Here is a 20,970-nt window from a genome sequence, read left to right on the forward strand (position 1 = left end):
GAGTGGTTGACAGAGACAGAGACAGAGTGGGAATGAATTTATAATACACATGCTAATTTACCTATCAAATATATAACTGCTTACATTTTGAACTGCACTAATCAAGCTACATATATCCTGTTATTATGAATTCTATATGAACATTATATTCACATAACTGTTAATTTCATGCTGATTGGGTTTAAGTCGAATAATGCAAATCATGAGAATTTTTTTGCAGTTTTCATCCCCCAAAATGCTCTCGATGGATAATTTGATGCTGGCTGAGGAGGCGACCGGCCTAAGGTCAAGTTCAAGAGCAACGCCGCTTTTCTGCAGCTCTGCTCATCCCCACCCCCCCAACAGCTGTGCAGCGTGGCCCCGAGCCAGCTACTCCTCACTGGGATAAAAGAGAGAGACCTGAGCGTGGTCTGAGGAGCACAGCTGTCAGCCGAGGGCTGCTCGTTCCGAGACCGGCTGAGCGCTGCCAGCTGTGCCCACAGTGTAACAGCTCCGTAGGCACCAGGGCAAAGGACCAGCATGGCGACATACTGACCTCCTCACCTTTACACTAGCAGACTTAAAGGAACAGTAAGAATTCCCTGTTTCACTTCTAAGACACTTGTATCTGTTTGCAAATTATTGAGCTAAAGTTAGAAGACAGATAGCACAGCATAGCAAAAAAAAAAAAAAGTTATCGAGTAGCTGTAGTTTTTTATTTATTAAAGTGATTTAATATAATGTGTTCAGTAATGAGCTTCAGAGCAAAGTCATTTCCCTATTTTCATTCTTTATGCCAAGTTAAGCTAATTAGTTACTAGCTATAGCTCCAGTATTAGTGTTTCAATTTGAGAGGAGTATCAATTTTCTCACTTCAAACAAGTATATTTTTTAAAAAATGGCAAATTAAGAATGCATATTTACAAGTATTTCAAGAAGGCACTACAGTTGTAAAAGCATTACTACACCCTGGTAGCCTAGTGGTTGGGCTGAATCCCACACAGGCCTGATTTTTCACCCTTGTCATGCTAGTCTCTTCTCTACTAAATGCAAATTGTAAGAAAATAATCACAATTATTGGTCTCTTCTCAGCAAAGATTAGCGAAACTGCATCTACTTTAGAAATTTAACGTATTTAATGTGAGGTGCCACCTTTGTGCTCCTACAGTGGGCAGATTTTTGTTGCTCAACAGATAGAATTTCAGTGGAGAAATCTTTTAAAGTTGGGACTAAAATCAGAAAATAAGGCACGAATTACTTAAGATTTATAGAAATGTGTAAATGAAGTCATTTAAGCAATGTGATTTTTCTATACATGTTTTATGTAATCCTCATCATTGGCCATAATGATTATCTGCCTGTGAGGCTATGCAGTTCATTCAGGCTGTTTTAAAACTTTGTGCAAGGTACTTATCTACTCAAAGTGGCTTCTATTACAGCTGTGAAGTCATCGTTACTACTTAAGTGAGCAAAGGCATAATCAGTGCTACAATAATAACATGGATCAAAAAATGGCACAATTACAAAGGGTTGCTAAAGGCAAAGATAACATGATTGCTTATTAAAACCTGATTGCTACAATTTGCTTTTATACACACGCTAACTTTTCTAAATGAAAAACACAAAAAGTCGATGTCCAATATGTGGCGATTGTCTAAACAATGCAATCTTTGTGCATCAGGCCTTTGTCAGCACGTCACTCAGTCATTTTAAGAGTAAAAAGACGTCCTTGATCCAATGACTCAACCAGACAATGACTGCAGTAACAGTGTTTTAGCCGAGGGCTTGGACACTGCACACTGTAGTCACAGATTCAGGCTTTAAATTAACTGTATTAAGCCATTACGGATAAGATCAAATTCAATTTTAATGATGCCCAAGAGGAAAATGGGTAGAGGCGAGGAGTTTGAGGGATGAGGGTCACTATTTCTTCATGCAAATCACTCAAACCACACAGCAAAGTACGAAAGGTCAATGATGGAGGAAACTGAGCAAGCTGAGAGCGCCGTGCCGTGCAGACTCTTTATACCGATGACTAGGATACGCGTGCTGGCAGTGATGCTTGTGACCACATTGGTGGCTACACACTCCCATTCTCCGTGGTCCTCCTTGCTGAGGGACAGAAACTGTAAGCTGCCACTGGGTAGGATGTTGTGCTTACTCCTGCTTGGCTTCCCCACCTTCAATTGACATGAAAATTACAGTGGCATGGTTAAGCAGTGGGCAAACACAAATTTCAGCACATTGTAGATACAGATGTAGATATGATTTGCTTTCAGTTGATTTGTTGTTTGTGATTTAGCACCTTTCTCCAGGTGATGGTTGGTATATCAGGGTCTCCAGAAGCAGCACAGGGGATTACTAGTTCTCTACCAGCCTCCTGACGGTACTCCCCCCCAGGCCTCACATTAAAGTAAGGGGGATCCTTCATAAACACACACATTATATGGATTTAGAAGGAAAAACTTGCAGAGATTGGACAGCAAACAACACAAAACCTGAGCAATGATTTACCTTTAGCACCAAAGTGGCAGGGGGGGACATGCCCATGGTACCCAGGGCGTTGTAAGGCACACAGGTGTAGGTGCCCAGGGAGTCTTCTGTGGCCTCCGCCACCCGGATACTTCCATCTGGCATCAGGCTCCAACCGGGATACTACAAGACAAGGGGGTATCTGAAATGCTAGATTTCAGGGCTTTTCCTGAAATCTCAGAGTCCCATCTAAATGTTTTTGAACTGCACAAGAAAACAAAGATCCCCCAAATTCCTTTAAATCAGATGAATAAGACACGAATGTGTATTTATTTCAGACCTGCCCTCAAAAGTGGCAATACGTTAGACGATAGATAAATAAATATGCAGTTTCTAAGTGGCAGTCTGAAAAGTTATAAAGTGACTGTGAAGTGAATTATCTTACACAGACAGGATAATGCTGAAATGATACAGAAATTAACGTGTGCAACATCTGCAATTAAAAGTACTTTCAGTAGGAGTATAGCACTTCCATAAGTATTTAGTTTCTTGCTACTCGTGGGAAGGACATGCTTTTACCACCCACTGTCCTGCCTGCATGATGTATGATTACACTCAAACTTTTACAAAGTGTTATTGTGAAAAGTTGTATGAATATGAACATGTACTGTATGTGTTTTAGTCGTCATCGGGGTTATTTTCCAATTTTGCCTTGCTATAAAAATAAAAACACAAAGAAGACCATGAAACTTAAAGTGTAAACAACTGAACCTGAAAACTTGCTGTCAGGTTTGAAAGGCATTTTATCTTTGATTAAAACTGACTGAGATTACACAATTTATCATAGCTACAAACTGTGAAAACAGAAAGAATTATCGGATATTCAACTTTCCGACGGCAAACAAAATATTCATCTACGACTGTTCCGTCACAAAACATCAGTTCAGACATGAAATTTGAGCTTCAAATTGGAATATTTAATCAAAACAACTTTATTCTACATGTCTCTTTTTTTAATGTCAAAAATAAGACAATTTGCACTATCCAGATTATGGATGAGACAAAAAAGCCAGTAATCCTCACTGCAAAGTCAAGCCATCAATAACTCACCTGTAAGCAACAGCAATGTAACAAAAATTCAGGGACTTTTCAGCTGAGATAGACTGAACTGCAGGGTGTGTTTATACTTAGACAAGTATAGAAACAGACTTTAAAAAGTAAGTGATATAATATGTATAGTGTGAGTAGTCAGCCTTTTTGGGTACTTGAAGAAATGTACATTTTAAATCCAGGTTTTCATTTTTTTTGAAAATACGGAATTAAATAAATTAATCTTTATTCATTTATTTTTTATTATTCGTGGCATTATAACAGTGTCATAGTGCACAAAACATATTTCTGAGTTCTCTGTTTGTCTAGACAGGGTTGTGCTGTTTCCATAGAGGAACAGGACTTTATATTGCAGAGAAAAATTAGTCGACAGTGAATAAAAACGTGATAAGAGCACACCCAGAGAACACCCAGACACTGCTTGGGGTTAAGAGGTTCAAAAACATTGAATCTCTAACCTTTAAAGCAGTCTGGCCGTCCAATAATGTAATAATTCCTTAAATGCAAATTGTTCATTGCAATAAAACTGTTTTGGCCATCCTTTTCAAAAGTGGGTCAACATGTGAAAAATTGGATAAAGCTATCATTTGGAGGCAGTAGCATGCCCCTCTGTGAGTTTTTTATGATCTGCTGTTGGTGTCTAACAGTTAAAATGATCTTGATCTAGTAAATCAAACTGAACACGTTTTTAATTTTTTAAAAAAAGATCATCTTCCAGCATTAAATTCAAAATTAACCTATCAAATACATCCACGCACAAACAAATAGTAATTTGAAAATGAGACCAATTTGTAATGAACTATTTTTCTTCAGTTTTACACTGAAACACACTGCAAGAAACTCCAAAAAACAAACCAAAACATTAAAAATTTATTTTAAAAAACCCAGAGGCAGACTGACCTTCTCCACTCTAAGTGGATATCCATCTTTCTCCCACTTCACTGATGTTACGGGTGGGTTGGCGTCCACCGGGCAGCGGATGATGCCTGGCAGTTTCCGTGGGACGTAGATGACCGGGGGCATGTTGATCACTCGGGCAGGGTCTGGACATAAAACGAAGATCAGGGAAGTTAGGTATGCTCAATATATTAACATTCATGACTGAGCAGAATGTTTAAACAAGTGTGGATTTTTTTTACCACAAGCTGATAGAAAAGACAAGAAAACACATTTGTGAAGTTTCTCAGAGGAGGAAATCATCCATACAGAACCCAAAAATTCTCAGAATGATGCACTTTGCTTTTGCCCTCAGGACTAGAAATATCAGCATTAGCATTATCTGTTCTCTTAACTCCTATTTGGGCCAAAATTTAGAAATATTCCAGAGGTGTCCTAACCTTGTCCCCAGGAGGTGGCATTCAGCGAGTCAGAGGAGGGTTTATTTTGAAATACTTCATATCAGTGAGGTTATTATAGGCTATTTTGACAAAATCAGAAAAAAATTTCTGAAGTCTCCAAAACATTATTATTTTTCTAAGAAACTAACATTTTCACAACAGGATCTTTATTGAGAAAGCACTGTGTTGTCTGCTCAGTTACAGTAAATACAATTGAATATAGAGTTTGATCTCTGTTTCTTTTTTCATTTCTTGAAAATAATGGCTTTCTAAAAATTTCAGAGTTATGTTCATATCATTATGAAGCCTTTTCCAAGACCGGCTGACATTATGGAAATCTATTTTTTTTTCTTGCTATGTAGGGCACATAAAAGGGGATGCTGAAAGGGGAATTAGTGGAGGAGAAGATTAGTCGACAGCCAGCAAGAGAGTGTTCGACAAAACCGCTGCGTATGTCTGATGTGGTGCAGCGTTACAGTATTTTAAGGTGGTTTACAGAGTTTAGTGCAAATTTCCTAAAGGGGACGATATCAATATGAATTTTAATTAATTGTACTATCATATTTCTGCAGATACAAACTTTCTAAGTTAACGTAAAACTAAGCATTCTAATTTCTACTTTGTGTGTTCAGTTTTCTGCTGAAAGAAAGTGTATTGTGTTTAAAATCACTGTTAAGTCCTCCTCTGAGGTAGGAGTGTTTTGAGTCTGTACTGGGATGCTCTATGCAAAGGTTTGTTTTGCATATAGCATCTAATGCCAGTTACATTATGGTCTGCTGTATGTGAGGGGCCTGCAGTGCTGTGAATCCCACAGCTCTGTCTAATACTGTAGCACAATAATCAATGCCCGGCAGCAACTTGGGAGCAAATTAGCTCAACACCGAGGGATGACGATGAAACATCATATGGTCAAGAGTGCGTCTCTCCCTGATCGGTCGCAGCTAATGTACAGGAATGTCACAATTTCGCGTGAAGGGGCCCAGATTCAAAAGAAATGGAGTCTGAGGACGAGTCTGACTCCATCTTTGTGGACAGGAATAAGGATGGGTGGAAAATAATGCAATCACTAAAATCCAGTGAGAATGTGAAAATGAGTCAAAAGAGGGAGGCTCAGTGGAAACGACATCGAGGCGAACTCTGATGCCGATCCGTAACGGCCGACCTTGACAATCAAGAAGGTTACTTTGCATTACAGTTGTGGAGCAGCGCTGCCAAATACTACAGCAGACTCCGACACGAGCAGCCTCCATACTGCTGCCGCTGCTCCTCGCAGCTCGTTGTACCGTCTCCCCTCCCATCCCATCCCCCTCCACTTAGTTGCCACGGTAACACTCACACTGAACAGTCAGGTAGGCTGATGCTGAGGGCGAGATACCGAGGCTGTTGCTCGGACTGCAGGTGTATTTCCCAGCATCCTCCGGCTTGACCCGGAAGATGATAAGGGTGCCGTCGATGAGAATGCGCACTCGGAGCTTCAGATCACTGCAAGAAAGACACAGATGTTTTATCACACGCCGTGCTGCTGGGAGGAAAAAAAAAACAACACACTGATAGCAGGACAGGGCACACATCTATTCTTCCTTTGCTAAATTGCATCAAGGTGCCATAAGAGAGCAGCAGAGAGTCAAACAGCAGCCAGCTGAGAGCGATCCAAAGAACACAGAGTACAGAGCAAGAGATTCAGATAAATCTGCTAATTGCAATAATCGCCAAATCGTACAGCATCCATGTTTTCTCTCCCGACACCATTTAAAATTAATCACACTCACGATGGAGCACACATGCACTTTGCTATTTATAATTGAGCTGCATTTCAACATTCATCATGCAACAGAATTGAAGATCAATCTGAAAATGGTTAAAAAAAAGCGTTATCACTACGACGTCCTTTATTAAAGCTTAATCTCTTATAACTTTAAAGTTAATTGACCATTTACAAAAGTCTGCAGATAAGTTACAGATCTTATTGAGCTGACTGGATCTCATCACCATTTGTGGTAAAGGTACCAAAATCCATGTCTCAACAATTCATTAATACATTTTTAAGCATATTTTTTCTCACTCTGGTATCACAGATAATTGCTAGATAAGTTAATGTTATGTGCTAGTCCTGCTTTTAATTAATTTTTAGTTATCAAAGCCTTTTGACTCTATTAAAAATCACCCCTTAATTAAAATGTATCAGTCGTCTTCCTGCTATTACTCTATTATTATAAGATATTATCTGATAATACTTCATAGGTGGCAGAGGAAAATAAACATGGTAGAGCTGCATACAGAAGGGCCAAGAGGTACTTTTTGAATTACGGTTTTCAAAATAACATAAGAAATTAAAGAAACAGGAAAATTTACATGCAAGATTTACGTTTCTGTAGTTCAAAGTGACCACTTCTGCAGGCCTTATGCGTGAAATATATGGACATAATGTATGAATACATATGAAAAATAAATACAATACAAAAAGTCTCCCTATATATTTAAATACATAATGCTGTATATAATATACGGCATGTGCAGTAAATGCATAATACACAATATCCAGTAGTAAAACAATGCTGTAAGGGAATTAAAGTTACAAAGAAGAAAAAGAAAAAAAAAAAAAGTTACAAAGAAGAATAGTTGCAGTACAGAGACAAGTCAGCTAATTTTTGTTGTGACAAAATTTCACTATTCATAATGCATAATATATTAGCTGAACCAGTGTACTATTTTAAATTGGCATTTCCAGTCTGGTATTTGTGTTTGATTTGCACATTTGATTTAATATATTTCCATTTTTAAAGGACGGTCATCCTGAATGACTTCAATGAGAATCTTAAATAAAGGTTGGACATTTGACAGAACATTAACCCAATTTATGTTACACTTTTGCATGTATTAGTGATAAAGCAGCAAGAGAATAAAGCCCCTCAGTACCTAAACCACCTGTATATAGACACAGATGCACAGATATATACGTTATAAAGACTTAGGATCAATATCAGAAACAATTTCATAGGAAAACCACATCACTGAGTAAAATGTGAGAAAAAAGTATGATGTATGAAAATCCCTCCATTTTAACTGGCTAATTGTCCTATGAGCACAAATGTGATTAATCATGTGACCATCATTAAAGGTTACTCTTTCACTGAGCTGGAAGCAGGAGTAAGTCGTTTGACTAATGTGTCTTATTCTTGGCTCTTAGAGCATTGTTGATTTCATAAATGCAGCTTCTTCTCAATGCATAAACTCTTCATTAAGAGTCCCTTATTAAAAAGTGGTACCAATGAAACTGCTGGCAATTCTCTTAAGTAATGACGGACGTAACAAAAGCTGCATAAAATGAGTTTGGACGGGTCTCCTGTGAGAGCCCCTCAGTAACTTGTTTTCACTGCCAGTCAAAACCCCCTTTCACTTGTTCTTCCTTCCCACTTGTTCGCTGTAAAACCCTCTCAGACTCTAAAGACCTGCTCCGGGGAGCCTGCAGAGGTCTTGGCTACACTTCAGATCATCACTGCATGAGAGGCATATGATGACACAGGGCCTGAGTCATGTGTTGTTGTCATCAGAGCGCACTAAGTCGCCTGGCACGCTCCAGACGGACCCCCGGCAGGCCTACTTTCACTGCCTCTAGGGCCGCAGCAGGACTGGCCACAAACACCAAACACCCTTGGACAGTCACTCAAAATACAGCGCAGCAGAGGGCTCACAGAGACAGATAATGTCAATCACAGCACAATAGAATCGAGCATAAAGGCATGCTTGGTGGTGATTCAAATGGCCAAGTCTCTAAGCAAAATGCTCTCAAGTCTTAACCTCTCCCTGGTGCTTGAGGAAGAAGTTTCCCTGCACACAGCTACAGTACAGAAGTGAACTTGATCATAACTTTACTTCTTGAAGTAGACGTTATCCTCTTCCCAAAACCAGGTGTAGGTCAGGTTGCCGGGATACGCCTCCGCTTGGCAGGTGAAGAGTGCATTCTGGGATATGTTTACAGTGACGTTTTCGGGTGGTGAGACGATGTATGGAGGCCCTGGGAGAAACAGAAACAAGCGTTGTAGTTTGTTGTACACCTGCACCAGAAGCCAACAGACGAATTTCAGTCCAATTTAAACTCTCTTTTTGCTCTGTTTTTGGTCTCCACCAGCTCCCAGTGGGAATATCTGCATATTTAATTACTAAATGCTCTGTAATGTTTACCAGCTAGTTTTTTTTTACTTTGTCTGTCGCTGTTAGGTTTTTAGAGCATGTTTCACGAAAACAGCTGCACAGAACTGCTAGAATCAAACAAAACAGCAAAACTGTGGGTTGTTAAACCAAAACAATGAGCTGAACGATGCAAAAAAGCTCAGTAGACCTGAGTGCAGCCGCAGAGTAAATATATGTGTGACTGCTTTCACATTACACATAGTCAGTTGATCATTTATGATTCCAAAGAACACCAAAAACCAACAGATTTTTGACAATTTCTTAGCTATTTTGGGAAATAAGTATGATCTTACTGAACTGGCACAACGTTTTTAAAGATTTTAACCTCTATCAAATGCTTGAGATGTTGTTTTATGTTCATTTACTTTGTCTAATGGAAAAAAACTGTATCAAATCCAGTTCACTAGGCATTTTACATAGAACATAAGCATGCATTTTGATGCAGCAGCAAAATCCCCCAGTATTTACAGTAAGGTGATTAATATCCATAACCTGTAATTGCTGAATATTAGAATTATCAGCTTGGATTTACCTCATTACTTCGATTTTAAAAAGTCAGACAAGCGCCACAAAAATAATTTCAGCAAAAATAAATAAATAAATACTCTATATAAGGGAATAACATTAGTTTTTATCAACTAACAACAATTAATGATCAGAAAATTGTGAAAGACATGGTAATATTCAGCTTTTGGTTTTAAACATGCTGTGCTCTGAGATTTTTGGAGGCCTAATGTCAATAAAAGAGAGCATCTGAAAAGCACCATTGGGTTGATTTAAGTTTCACTTCTTTCCCAACAGCATATCAAAAATCAAAAATGAGTAGTGAAAACAGCAAAAGCAATAAAAAGTATTCCTAAAACTAATACTACACCATATGCAGGCCATCACTGCTTCCACTTTGGAGGTGTCAACTTTTCTTCTTTCAGGAACAGATCAGAGTGAGGAAAAGCACACGCCAAGTGTTATTTACAATACATCACCGCAGCCTGATGTAAAATACAGAGAGCAGCCAGCTAGTGTAGCCTTAATAGTAGTCAGTGCTGCAGCTTATGCGTGCTTCACATTGTAACCTCTGTGTCCCCTGAGGTACTCGAGGTTTGCGCTTAACTCTCAATAAAACAGCAGAAGCCATGAAAGGTAAGCTGTCTTTTATGAGAGGGCCCAGATACAAGCCTCCTGGTTATTTTCCTCTCAGCGTGCACAGCTTTATACATCGGGTGGGACGGCTGGCGGCGCTGAGGAAAACTGTGCGGGCGTCGCACATAACAATTAAAAACAGATCACCAGAGTGAGAATCATGACTCCTCAGATATCTGCCTGTTATTGCTCTGGGTGTGAGTAGTAATCATATCTTTTATTTCACAGCACTTTTCCTGGCAATATTCAGCCAAACTCCAGTGAAAAAACTGTTTATTTTTGCAGTTTTCTTTTAACTGCAATGTAGATTTCTGCAGTCACTGGTGTAAAGCATTTGCCCCAATAAACACATTCTGCTGACATTATTGTATGCATTGTATCATAATAATATGACAGAGATTAACAAGGTTATTACAGTGGGCTAAACACTTAACATCATAACATCATCAAATCAAGGAGCCTGACAATAAATACTAATTTTATGGTTTCCAATACTTTAAAAAAAATAAATAAATACTTATTTTGCAAATTTTTGTGACTATACAGGGAACCTTGCTGCATACATTTTGGAGTTCTCTGATGCAAAATTTATTTTGGTAAATTTTCCACTGTACATAAAGCAGCCTCTACAGATTTCTATTTGGATGTTCCTCTCATATGCAATCAGTTTTGATAGTCGGAACACTACTAGTTAAGAACTGGGTTAGGGTTATCAGTATCAGCTTCGTAGATGTGGAAATTTTGTCTCTTATTCGGTCTGCTTTTGTTTTCGTAAGCACTGATTGTTGATTATTGATTGATTATGTTTTTTTGCTGTCAGTTAGACAAAACTGGGAATTTAAACATGTCAACTCTTCCTCTGTGCAGAGATTTTATGACAAAATGATTAAATGATTAAGCGCAATCGTAAAATCTGCGTCATGAAAATCAGCTATTACGTACATGTCTTGTGTATTGTCCTCACCAAATAAACAACAAATACATATAAGCAGCTAGTCATTGTTCATTTGTGTAGTTAAAATGAAACATTTTGTATGTGAGGAAGACCTCTGTCCACTGCTGTGGTCTAAAGGAACACAGATCCAATCAGTGGGTCCACTGGAGGCCTGAAACCTTAATGCAGTCGCATCACATGCATCACTGGCTTCACTCCTCGCTCGGTTACAACACAGCCGCTGTTCAAATGTGTGTTTGCGGTGCGTCTGTGTACCTACATTTACTGTACAGTTAAAGAAAGAAAGAAGGGAGCAATTCCTCTGCTGTGTTTGCACCTGCAGAAGTCAAGCGTTAAAACCGACCTTACAGTATCTCCACCAGAGAAGCACGACGCTCAGCTGCTTGTTAAATACACACTGTTAACTCCCCCAAGCCCCCGTTATATCAGGAGACTGAGAGGAACTGGAGGCTGGTATCACAACCATCTATCTGATCTGTGTCTAGCAGAGAGCCTGGTTAATGGACCGGAGACAGACAGTGACGTTCTCGCAGACAGATCCTGTTCTACACACATGGCTGTGCATGAGAGCCAGCACATAGAGAGAGTCCAGACTGAGCTATTGACTGCTTGTTACAGACCCAGAAGGTATGTTACATACATCAGTACACCAGAGAGCTGCACGCCTTTGCCTGTAAGTATAAATAATGAAACTTAGCTACCGTATTGATGCAAATACAACATCAGGCCGCAGGTAGAGAGCAGGAAACACGTTTTTTAATTTCAGAATCCGGTGATCCGTGCAAATGCATTTGTCAACAATGTTTATTAATAAAAGGCTTCTGTGGTTCTTAATCTATGGAGACTTTTTACCTTGAACCAACAGACGGGTAGTGTGGAGCACTTCTCCCTGGTCGCTGTAGGCTCGGCATGTGTACGCCCCTCTGTCATCTCTGGTGATGCCAAGAATGGTTAGACTGCCATCATGTACCTACGGTTTAAAGTGCAGGAGAAACAGATGAATATCCAACCTCATACACACACATGAATACACAACGTGATAAAGTCAAAGACAATGGTGAAAGAAAAATTCAGATTACAGCTCCAAAGTTTAATCAAACAGATGAAAACTAATCAGGAGTAATTTTGATTCATTTTAACAGAAAAAAAATCCAAACCTTCACTAGTACCAGCTTCTGAAAAGTGTTCTCTGGCTTTTCTGTGACTAAAAATGGAATGTTTTTGAGTTCTGGATTGACATAATAAGCAACTTGAATACATCTCTGTACTAGATTTGGAAACTAATTTAGGCATTTTTCACTATTTCTGACATTTGATAAGGCTGATTATTTAATGAATTAAGAAATTTGTTTCTAAAATGTTTCTGACCGTACACAGTCAAAAGTAAAAGACTAAGATAATATATGTAACTATGAACTTTTTACTGAGGTATTGATAAAAACGTTGTTCTGTCTGCTTCAGGTCAGACTCATTCTTGCAAATTATGATTATTTTCATTGTTGATTAATCAGCTAATTGTTTAGACCAAAGAAGCAAATAACAAAAACATTCTCACATTTGAGAAGCTTGAAGCATTAAAAGTTGGAAAAATTGGCTAAATTTCTCAATTTTCATATTTTTTTATTATTATTTTATTGGTTAGTTGACTATTTGATAGTTTAATCAATAACATCATATTTTTAAAGTAGTTTTTAGGTTGTCTGTATATATTTTGCACTTTCGCTTGTCAAACAAGAATAGGAATAGAAGCATAAATTAGCATAAAATGAAAATGCTCTAATACAGGAATTATAGTACCTTAAATCTATACATTAGCAGCACTTCAAGTCAGGAATTCAGATACATTCCACTACAGATAAAAGCTACATAACAACCCCACTCCTGAAATAAGTTTGTGTTGAGAATAGTCTAAAGATAGTCAGGAGAAAACACATAAAACACTCAAAAGTCATGAAGGTGTCACACTTTAATTAACTCTATGTCTGACTCCTGCATATGGTAACCTTGGAAACGTCCAACTCTGTGTTGCTGTGTGCAGGCACCGATGAGAACCAATAAGTGGTGAGGAAACACATTAACCAAACCTCATAGAAACACCCTCATAAATTATGCAACAGGTTGCGAGAGGCTCTGTCCATTCAAGTCACACACAGCTGTAGTCTGTCCATTCACACAGCTGAGGGAGAATCTGCTTTGCCTGCAGAATTATTCCTATTCATCTGTCTCTCAAACGTTTTATAGCCAAGACATGCAACAGCACATCGACCAAAGCAGCATTCAACTTCTGCAAGTCTGTTGGGTAAACTGTATCGGCATCTGTCACAAGATAACACTTTGTGTGTCACTGCTGTAAACACACACGTGTCGCATGCCGAGGTGTGAGGAGTGTAACCAGTCATTTGTTGTGAAGCGTCACTTCGAGGTTTGGAAAGTCATTTGCATTGATTAAAAGAGATTAAAATTGTTCTAATCTCAATAAAGAATTCTGTTTGGCTAAATCGGTATGTTTGGCTAAGTCAGTAACTTTTACTGATCTCATTTAATATATGACATTTTTATTTCCGTCTGAAGACATTTTTGTCCTTAAGGTACTGAATGTGAGTTTTTGACGCAGCACAAAAATAATAAGGAATCAGAATCAACTTTATTGCAAATCATTGGCATATTCCAGACTGTAATGATTTTTTTTTTTTTTAAACTCACCAGTTAGTAGACAGAAAATTCTTACATTTCTGTATTTTTTCTTAAAAACTAACAGCAACATGTAAAAATGGCATGTAATTGATTAAATACCAAAAAATGAATGCATATTCAGCTGTAAAGATCAGGTCTGATGTCAGTGAAAACATTTACTCAGTTAAAATGGAACATAGTGATATTTTTATGTTGTTTTCTTTGCCATTAAAGACCTCAAAAGCTTTTTTTTTTTACACACACAAAGGTTAAAGCTCAAGTTGTGCCTTAAAATGAAGTGCATTCTTGGCAATAGCCATCAGCTGAGGTATCATGTAAACAGACTTCAAGCTGTGAAGGTAAAATTCAGTGAATTTTCTACTCGTATTATTCGTACAAAACGGACAGCTAAAATATTAGAGTGAAACCCAATGAGAACAGTGCAAATTATTTTCAGCTCACAATGCATTCTAAGAGTCCAGGTTGTGTTGGGCTGAAGAGTGATGTGAAAATGAGAGAGATCAAAAGAAGAACAATGTAAACTACTTGCAAATGAGTTGCAAAATTAGCTTGAGTTGTGCTAAAAACAAAAAACAGAAGGAAACAGTACTAGGACACTAGTTCAAGTCTGTAGAGAAGATGATGATTTTTGTTTTTAAACTTTCCATTGGCTCTGCAAACCAAGTTAAACATAGAGAGTCGGTTAAACAAAACCTAAAACCCCAATCAGAGATAATAAGTTCCATGACACTTATCAATTTTGTTTCCTAACCTAGATTTTTTTTTCCCTAGGAGGTGTTGAATGTATCATTTGACTCTGTTGTGAAAAATGGGCCAATGACAGGCCGCCTATTCAGCCAAGAGGACCTATACAGAATATTTAACAATTAATATGACAAATGACGCAAGAGACGAATGCTGGTTGAAAATAGTTGAGTGTAAGTTAGTGTATTTACTTTACCACTCAGTGCACTCTTAGTGCAGCAGTGTATTTTTATATTAACAGCTGCATACTCCTAAACTTTCACCTTCATTCATTTAAACATAATATACCAGAGGTGCATTTAGGTCTGACTGTCCTATACTGGATACGAGGAAATCACTTTAGTTTTTGACAAAATCAAAGTGAAATTAATTTAATTGATGGAATATTCTGTGTAATAATTACCAAAGACTATTCAAATTTTTCCAATCTGTGCTCTATTAGCTGCAGTACCAGCAGGGAATTCTCTGAGTTCATGTAGGTTTGCAGATATTCCCTCAGCTGAGAAACAGCTTTTCACTTTCTACAGCCAATTTAAATCCCCAACTCTGAACAACACCTCCTCTGGAGCAGGTTAGCTTTGCAGCATCAGTTACCATGGTGATCTAGCAGGTTAAAAAAGAGCCACCATCATGACACTGAACACTTCAGGTTCAACATATGTCACTAACCCATTCATCTTTCTTCAGAGTACATCCCTGAGGAATATAGATGCAAACAACAATAAAGTGCTCTAAGGTGCATCATGTATAGTTGGATAATGTTCTGACTGTTTATTTACAGTAAATAATGTTTTCATGTCAGTAAACTCTGAAGCAATAAGCAAAAAAAGACACGTATCACACTTTCAGTTGAACTTGAACCATTTTTAACAAAAAGTTTGCAGCTAAACAGATAAACAAAAGAGGAAAGAGGCAGGAGAGGGAAGAGAAATAACAACCAAAGTTTCTAGTGGGTTTTAGGTTCAGTCAGAGGCCGAGCATGCTTCCACAAATTCTTTTCAGTCAGTTTGTCATTGCAAACTAGCTCCCATGCAGAAAACATACAGTTTTAGGCTCTTTGGGGGTGAACTGGTGCAGCTTGTTTTCAAATCCCAGGATTCTGATGTTGCTCTGAATGTATAAAAGTCAAAGAATCAAACTGCCGTTGGATGGAGTCCTTTCACTCCTACACGCAGAAAATGTGGCAGCGATTGTAACAGACTTTCAGGACAGTAACAGGATGTGATGATATGTAATGGTCATCAGTCTGCTCCAATACTGTCTGTGCCACAGCTGAACTCAATCCAAGGTGAGGGAGGGAAGATTAAAGAAAAGGAGGAGGAGGAAGTCTGCAGTAGATAAGGTGAGGCATGAGATGAAGGCAGAATCTCAATTTCTGTCACATGCACTTCACTGGCACATCCAGCGAGACCGATATTAGGTTCCGAAAGCAGCAGGGGGCTGCTGTTGTTTTCCTGCTTGCATTTATTGTTTGTGATGTTTACGAATACCCTTATCTGTCCTCTCCTTCTCCTCTGTTCTATTTAGTGTCCCTGTTTTAAGTCTTTTCTGTGCGCACAAGGGGAAAAAAATAATGAAGGAAAGTAAAGAGGGGACGGAGGAGGAGGAGGAGGATTCCTGCTCCTCTCTAACCCTGTCTGTCACATTCCTCCCTTTCTCCATCACGTCTCCATGGATCTGAGCATGTGGGTGAGCAAATATACCCTCATGCTCGCTCTCTCACACAGTTTTCTTCTCACCAAAAGGAATGAGCTTTTCCCGATTTTCAGGGGGAGATACACTGAAAACAGGATGAGGGAAGCCGATAAATGCAAAGGGAAGCTGCTGAAATACGGCTCTCTTTCCTTTTTCAGTGCAACATTCATATTAGGACTAATGCAATATTGATGCAGAAAGAGGAGATTAATAATGCATCAGAATGTTGTCTAATCAATTACTGACAGGATGGTGTTAAAAGGAGGCGACTGGAGGAGCAAAGAGGGAAAAAAATGAAAGAGAAAAGGGGGGAAGCAGCCCTGAACAGACACTCCTGTATGCTCCTGTCACTTCCTCTACAGTGCATCACACAGGCAGCTGGGAAGAGTTGATAGTGCTTGCAGCAGACTGCAATATCAGTGACATATGAGAATGTGAAGGCATGCAGAAAAGGAAGGCAGCAAACCACCTTTGAGAAAGTTCCAAAAACAATTGCAAGCAGCATGGAAAATGCCCTTCAAATTCTCTCCTACTTGTTAGACACGATCTGTTCTGTTAGTAATAGGCTGCTCTAATTACAATTTTTGCATGATTAACTTCACACAATTCGGAACTTGTTGCCTTCAGCCGCCAGCGAGACGTGTAGGTGGAGAGTTCGTCTGATAGTATGGTGAGAGCAGGACGAGACATTTGCACCTTTTAGTCGAGATGTAGCGTCCTGTGGCTGCAGTGCATCATCGCTTCTCAGAGCTTTTGGCTGCTTCTGAATCAGCTATGATGGAACTGCGTCTTTGATTTCGTGCAACTAACCCCGCAAATCTTGTTGGTTTATGCAGCTGAGACGTTTTGCTGCTATCAAACCACATGGAGGCTGAGCCAGAAATATCTTGTCATGACATCAGACCGTCTACATTTGGGACTTTATCAACAGGAATAAAAATCAGGCATCACCAGACAACAAAGGGGGCTCAGAAACATGAGGAGCGCTGTCAGTAGCAGCTCTTAACGTGGTAACTCAGGGTGTATTTTTATTTTTTACTGAAAACATTGCAAGGAAGAAGGAGCAGCCTGACTGTCAGTCACCATGGGGTGATGCGATATCTGGCTCCTAATTAACCAAATATCTGCAACTTTTATCTCCCTGAACCTCTAATATACTGGTGGGTTTTCAAAACATGTTAACTTTAAAAAATTGGAAAGATTACACCATTTGTCAGAGCCAGAAACGGTAGAAAAGCAATAGAGATAATCATTGGATTTGATACTTTCCAACAATCCTTGAATGACTCATCTGTGACATGCATTTCCATCGGGAAAATTACTTCAATATAATATTCAAATTGTCATGTTCAACCAAATTCACTTTATCTTCTTTTGACTTATTTAAAATTGCACAAAATATAAATGATTTGCCCTAACCAGATCCTGTAAAAAACTTAAAAATTCAGTGTTTGTTGGTGCAATTGTGAAGTCATTAGTGACTCAATTGCAATGAACAGTCACATAGCAAAAATTCAGGGACTTTCCAGCTGAACTGGAAATAAAAAATGCAAGTAGTAAAATATCTGCAGTTTAGAGAGTCATGTTGTTTTTTCCAGTATTGGTAACATATGTGGACACATGGAACATGATTTACATGATTCAATTATTTTTTGTAAATTAAAAAAATATTAAAAATAAATGGATTTTTCTTTCTTTTTATGATTATGGCATTATAATTTTGTTTTAATGCACTAAATGGATTTCTAAGCTCCTTCTCCTTTTAGACATCATTGTGGTTTCTCCAGAGAGGTGCAGGACTTCATGTGGCAGTAAAAAAAAATTTCAAAAAAATGTGACAGGAGTGAAAACTGTTCAAAGACTGCTGAGGGTTAACAGCTTGTTCACCAAAAACATACAAAATTCAGTTTGCACAGTCTGGAGTACAATATTCTCACTATTCTTACCATATGTAAAGTAATTTACTGCAGATATTTTTGTTGTTTTTGGACTTAAATCAACAAATCTCAGCCAGTTTTAAAGAACAAAAAAACACAACAACAACAGAACAAAGTGGTGTTAGCCTGAATGAGATATAGTCCATAACATACTAGCATTACAGATGGGCTCAGTGGACAACACCATCTGTGCAGAAGCCCCGCTTCTATTCTGGTGCACAGTCATAAATTGTGCTTATTATACTTTTGTTCATTCTCTTCTTACCGAGTATTTTGCGTTGGTTGCGAGCTCCTCCCCCTCCCTCAGCCAGCTGATCATTGGTTTTGGATTTCCCTGGGCAGAGCAGCTAAGCAGAGTGCTTCCCCCTTCCTTTGCCTCCACATACTGTGGCGGCGTCGCTGTAAATGAAGGCGGGGCTGCGGAGAAAATAGAAATAGGAATCATTTTTATAACAACAGACTCAAATATATCAGCAGCCATTAGATAGATAGCCATGATATGTTGGAAGCTTGTCCTAAGGGCCTCTCATTGTGAATGTAGGGATTTCCTCATTTTTTCTTTTAGCATCATCATGTTCAGGAAGTATTGGCACAACATTTTGCACATTCATTAATGATTCCCACATGACTTCAGTGAGCCTTTTCCTCTGGGGGAATTATAGAAACTTTCATGAGCTTCTGACTTTTCCAGAAGCTCCATAATCATCCTCACATATCCAATACTCAGGTGTTTGACAAGATACTGGGACAAAACAGATCACTTTAACATGAGCCTCAGCTGTACATTGTGTTTAATGCTAAACGTTAGCATTCTAATTTGCAAACTTAAGACGATTTGCTGACATTAGCACAGATCAACAGCTTCATATAGTGGCAGCCAGGCTGTTGATTTCTGTATAAGGTTCAGTTTTAATTTCAACTACAGCTGTAATGACAAACCCATTAATAAATCAATTATCAACAATTTAATGAATAGCCAACTATTTTTATGACTGGTTAAATCTGCTTGAGTAATTTTTAAGAAAAAAAGATTCCAGCTTTTCAAATATGAGTATTTTCTGTTTTCTTAACTTCTCTATGACAGTAAACTGAATTTCTTTTGGTTATTGAAAAAAGAAAGACATCGAAGCATGCACTGAATTAATTTTTTCACAACTGTCTGACTTTTTATGGACCAAACATTTAACCGATATAGAATAGAAGATTTTTGTTGTCAATTTCTCTATATATCCAGGACAAACAGAGAAAATGAGAACTAATCAACAGATTAATCAGCAGCTAAAACAGTCGTAGCCTTCTTTGAGCTGCTTTGCAAAAAGCTGATTCACCTTTATGAATATTTGGAAAAATGCAGTTTATGGTGCATTTTTATGGTATTCTCTTTTGTTGCATTTCAATGAAAGGTGTCTACAATATTTTGTCCATTCTGTTGGTATCAATAAAGAAAAAATCTGCTATTCTAATTGAAGGAGTTTTTGTCAGATTTACTGAATTTATCATTGCGTTTCACTACCTGTCTGTTCAGCTCGGACTGATCCACACAACACTACAGCAGAGTGTTCCGTACAAATATGGCACATCATAACTATCTAAACATGAACAATATGACTCCAGAAACACATCCATCATCTATACACTGCTTAATCCTCATTAGGGATGCAGGGGGGCTGGAGTCTATCCCAGCTGACTGAGGGTGAAGGCAAGGGACACAATATGCCACAGGTCAGGACCGGTCACCAGTCTATCACAGGGTAACATATAGAGACAAACACTCACATTTCCAGAAACTCAGAAATATTAAAATAAAAATTACAGCACAGCTGTGAACACATGTATAATAAAAGTGGGATTCTTTTGCAGGATTGTTCTATTGTGGGTACATATGGGACAACTGTGCATTTAAAGATTGACGGAGGTATCTCAGTAAAACTACATCCCACAGTTAAAGTGCACCATTTCTGCAGTAGATATGCAGAAACAACCTGCCCTGTACACTGCAGTTTTCTTCTCTAAGACCTACAGAAACCACTTTGCTGCGTTTCCACCTGATGTTTCTGAGCTTCACTAACAGCCACAAGGGAGCTGTTCACCAACCCCTGTAGGCCAATAAACTGTAGCTTCCTCAGCCAGCTGCTTTCAGGCTTTCAACCTAATATTATAAATAGTGGCACTGTGTTTAGTTAAATAGCAAAAAAAAAGGCGCTGTTATACAAGTGGGTCACTGCTTGCCGCTGGGAGGGCTGCCATGCTTCAGACTGCACACAAGCACCTGGCATGGAATAAACAAATTGCCCTATTAGCACATTTAGACATCTGCCCATCCATATTGGCCTCTCACTCCCCAACACTCATTACATTATATGATATAGTAGATTAATGGAGATTCTAATAAAATGCACCACTGATTTATGTATCCTTTGCTCGTGCAGTTGATGGGTCAACGGCTACAGTAAACGGATCATGATGCATCATTTCAGTTATTAGGAGGCAACATCGTGCCGCTGATTCACAATGAGTTTTTATTTGAAGATGTACTTCGCTGATTCTCATCAGGAGCTACTACTTTATCATTCTGCTCCAGTTCACTGCAAAATATTATACTTCTCTATGTGTATTCAACAGTGTTCGCTCTCACTTAAAGACACTGTTGGAAAAAAACTGATGAAAGGCTTCAGAATCAGAAAAACTTTATTGATCCTTGAGGAGAAATTGCATG

The 20,970-nt window shown here is 38.6% G+C and overlaps 1 protein-coding gene across 9 annotated transcripts in view; it reads right to left on the reverse strand.

Moving 5' to 3' along the window:
• The window catches only part of igsf9ba (immunoglobulin superfamily, member 9Ba), a 100,054-nt gene that overhangs the window by 21,499 nt on the left and 57,585 nt on the right, over window positions 1–20,970 (reverse strand). For all 9 annotated transcript variants that reach the window (XR_008602230.1, XR_004846928.2, XM_055012033.1 and 6 more), the window contains exons 4-11: window positions 18,520–18,671; window positions 12,037–12,154; window positions 8,772–8,913; window positions 6,235–6,380; window positions 4,462–4,604; window positions 2,494–2,634; window positions 2,285–2,404; window positions 2,009–2,159 (exon numbers count right to left, since the gene is read on the reverse strand). Coding sequence is in view for 7 of the 9 variants with exons in the window: in XM_055012033.1 (XP_054868008.1) it covers window positions 2,009–2,159; window positions 2,285–2,404; window positions 2,494–2,634; window positions 4,462–4,604; window positions 6,235–6,380; window positions 8,772–8,913; window positions 12,037–12,154; window positions 18,520–18,671 (1,113 nt within the window). In the remaining 2 variants the exon portion in view is untranslated. The remainder of the gene's footprint in view (window positions 1–2,008; window positions 2,160–2,284; window positions 2,405–2,493; window positions 2,635–4,461; window positions 4,605–6,234; window positions 6,381–8,771; window positions 8,914–12,036; window positions 12,155–18,519; window positions 18,672–20,970) is intronic.

This window comes from Amphiprion ocellaris, chromosome 7 (genome assembly GCF_022539595.1).
Source record: "Amphiprion ocellaris isolate individual 3 ecotype Okinawa chromosome 7, ASM2253959v1, whole genome shotgun sequence".
Classification (NCBI taxonomy): domain Eukaryota; kingdom Metazoa; phylum Chordata; class Actinopteri; family Pomacentridae; genus Amphiprion; species Amphiprion ocellaris.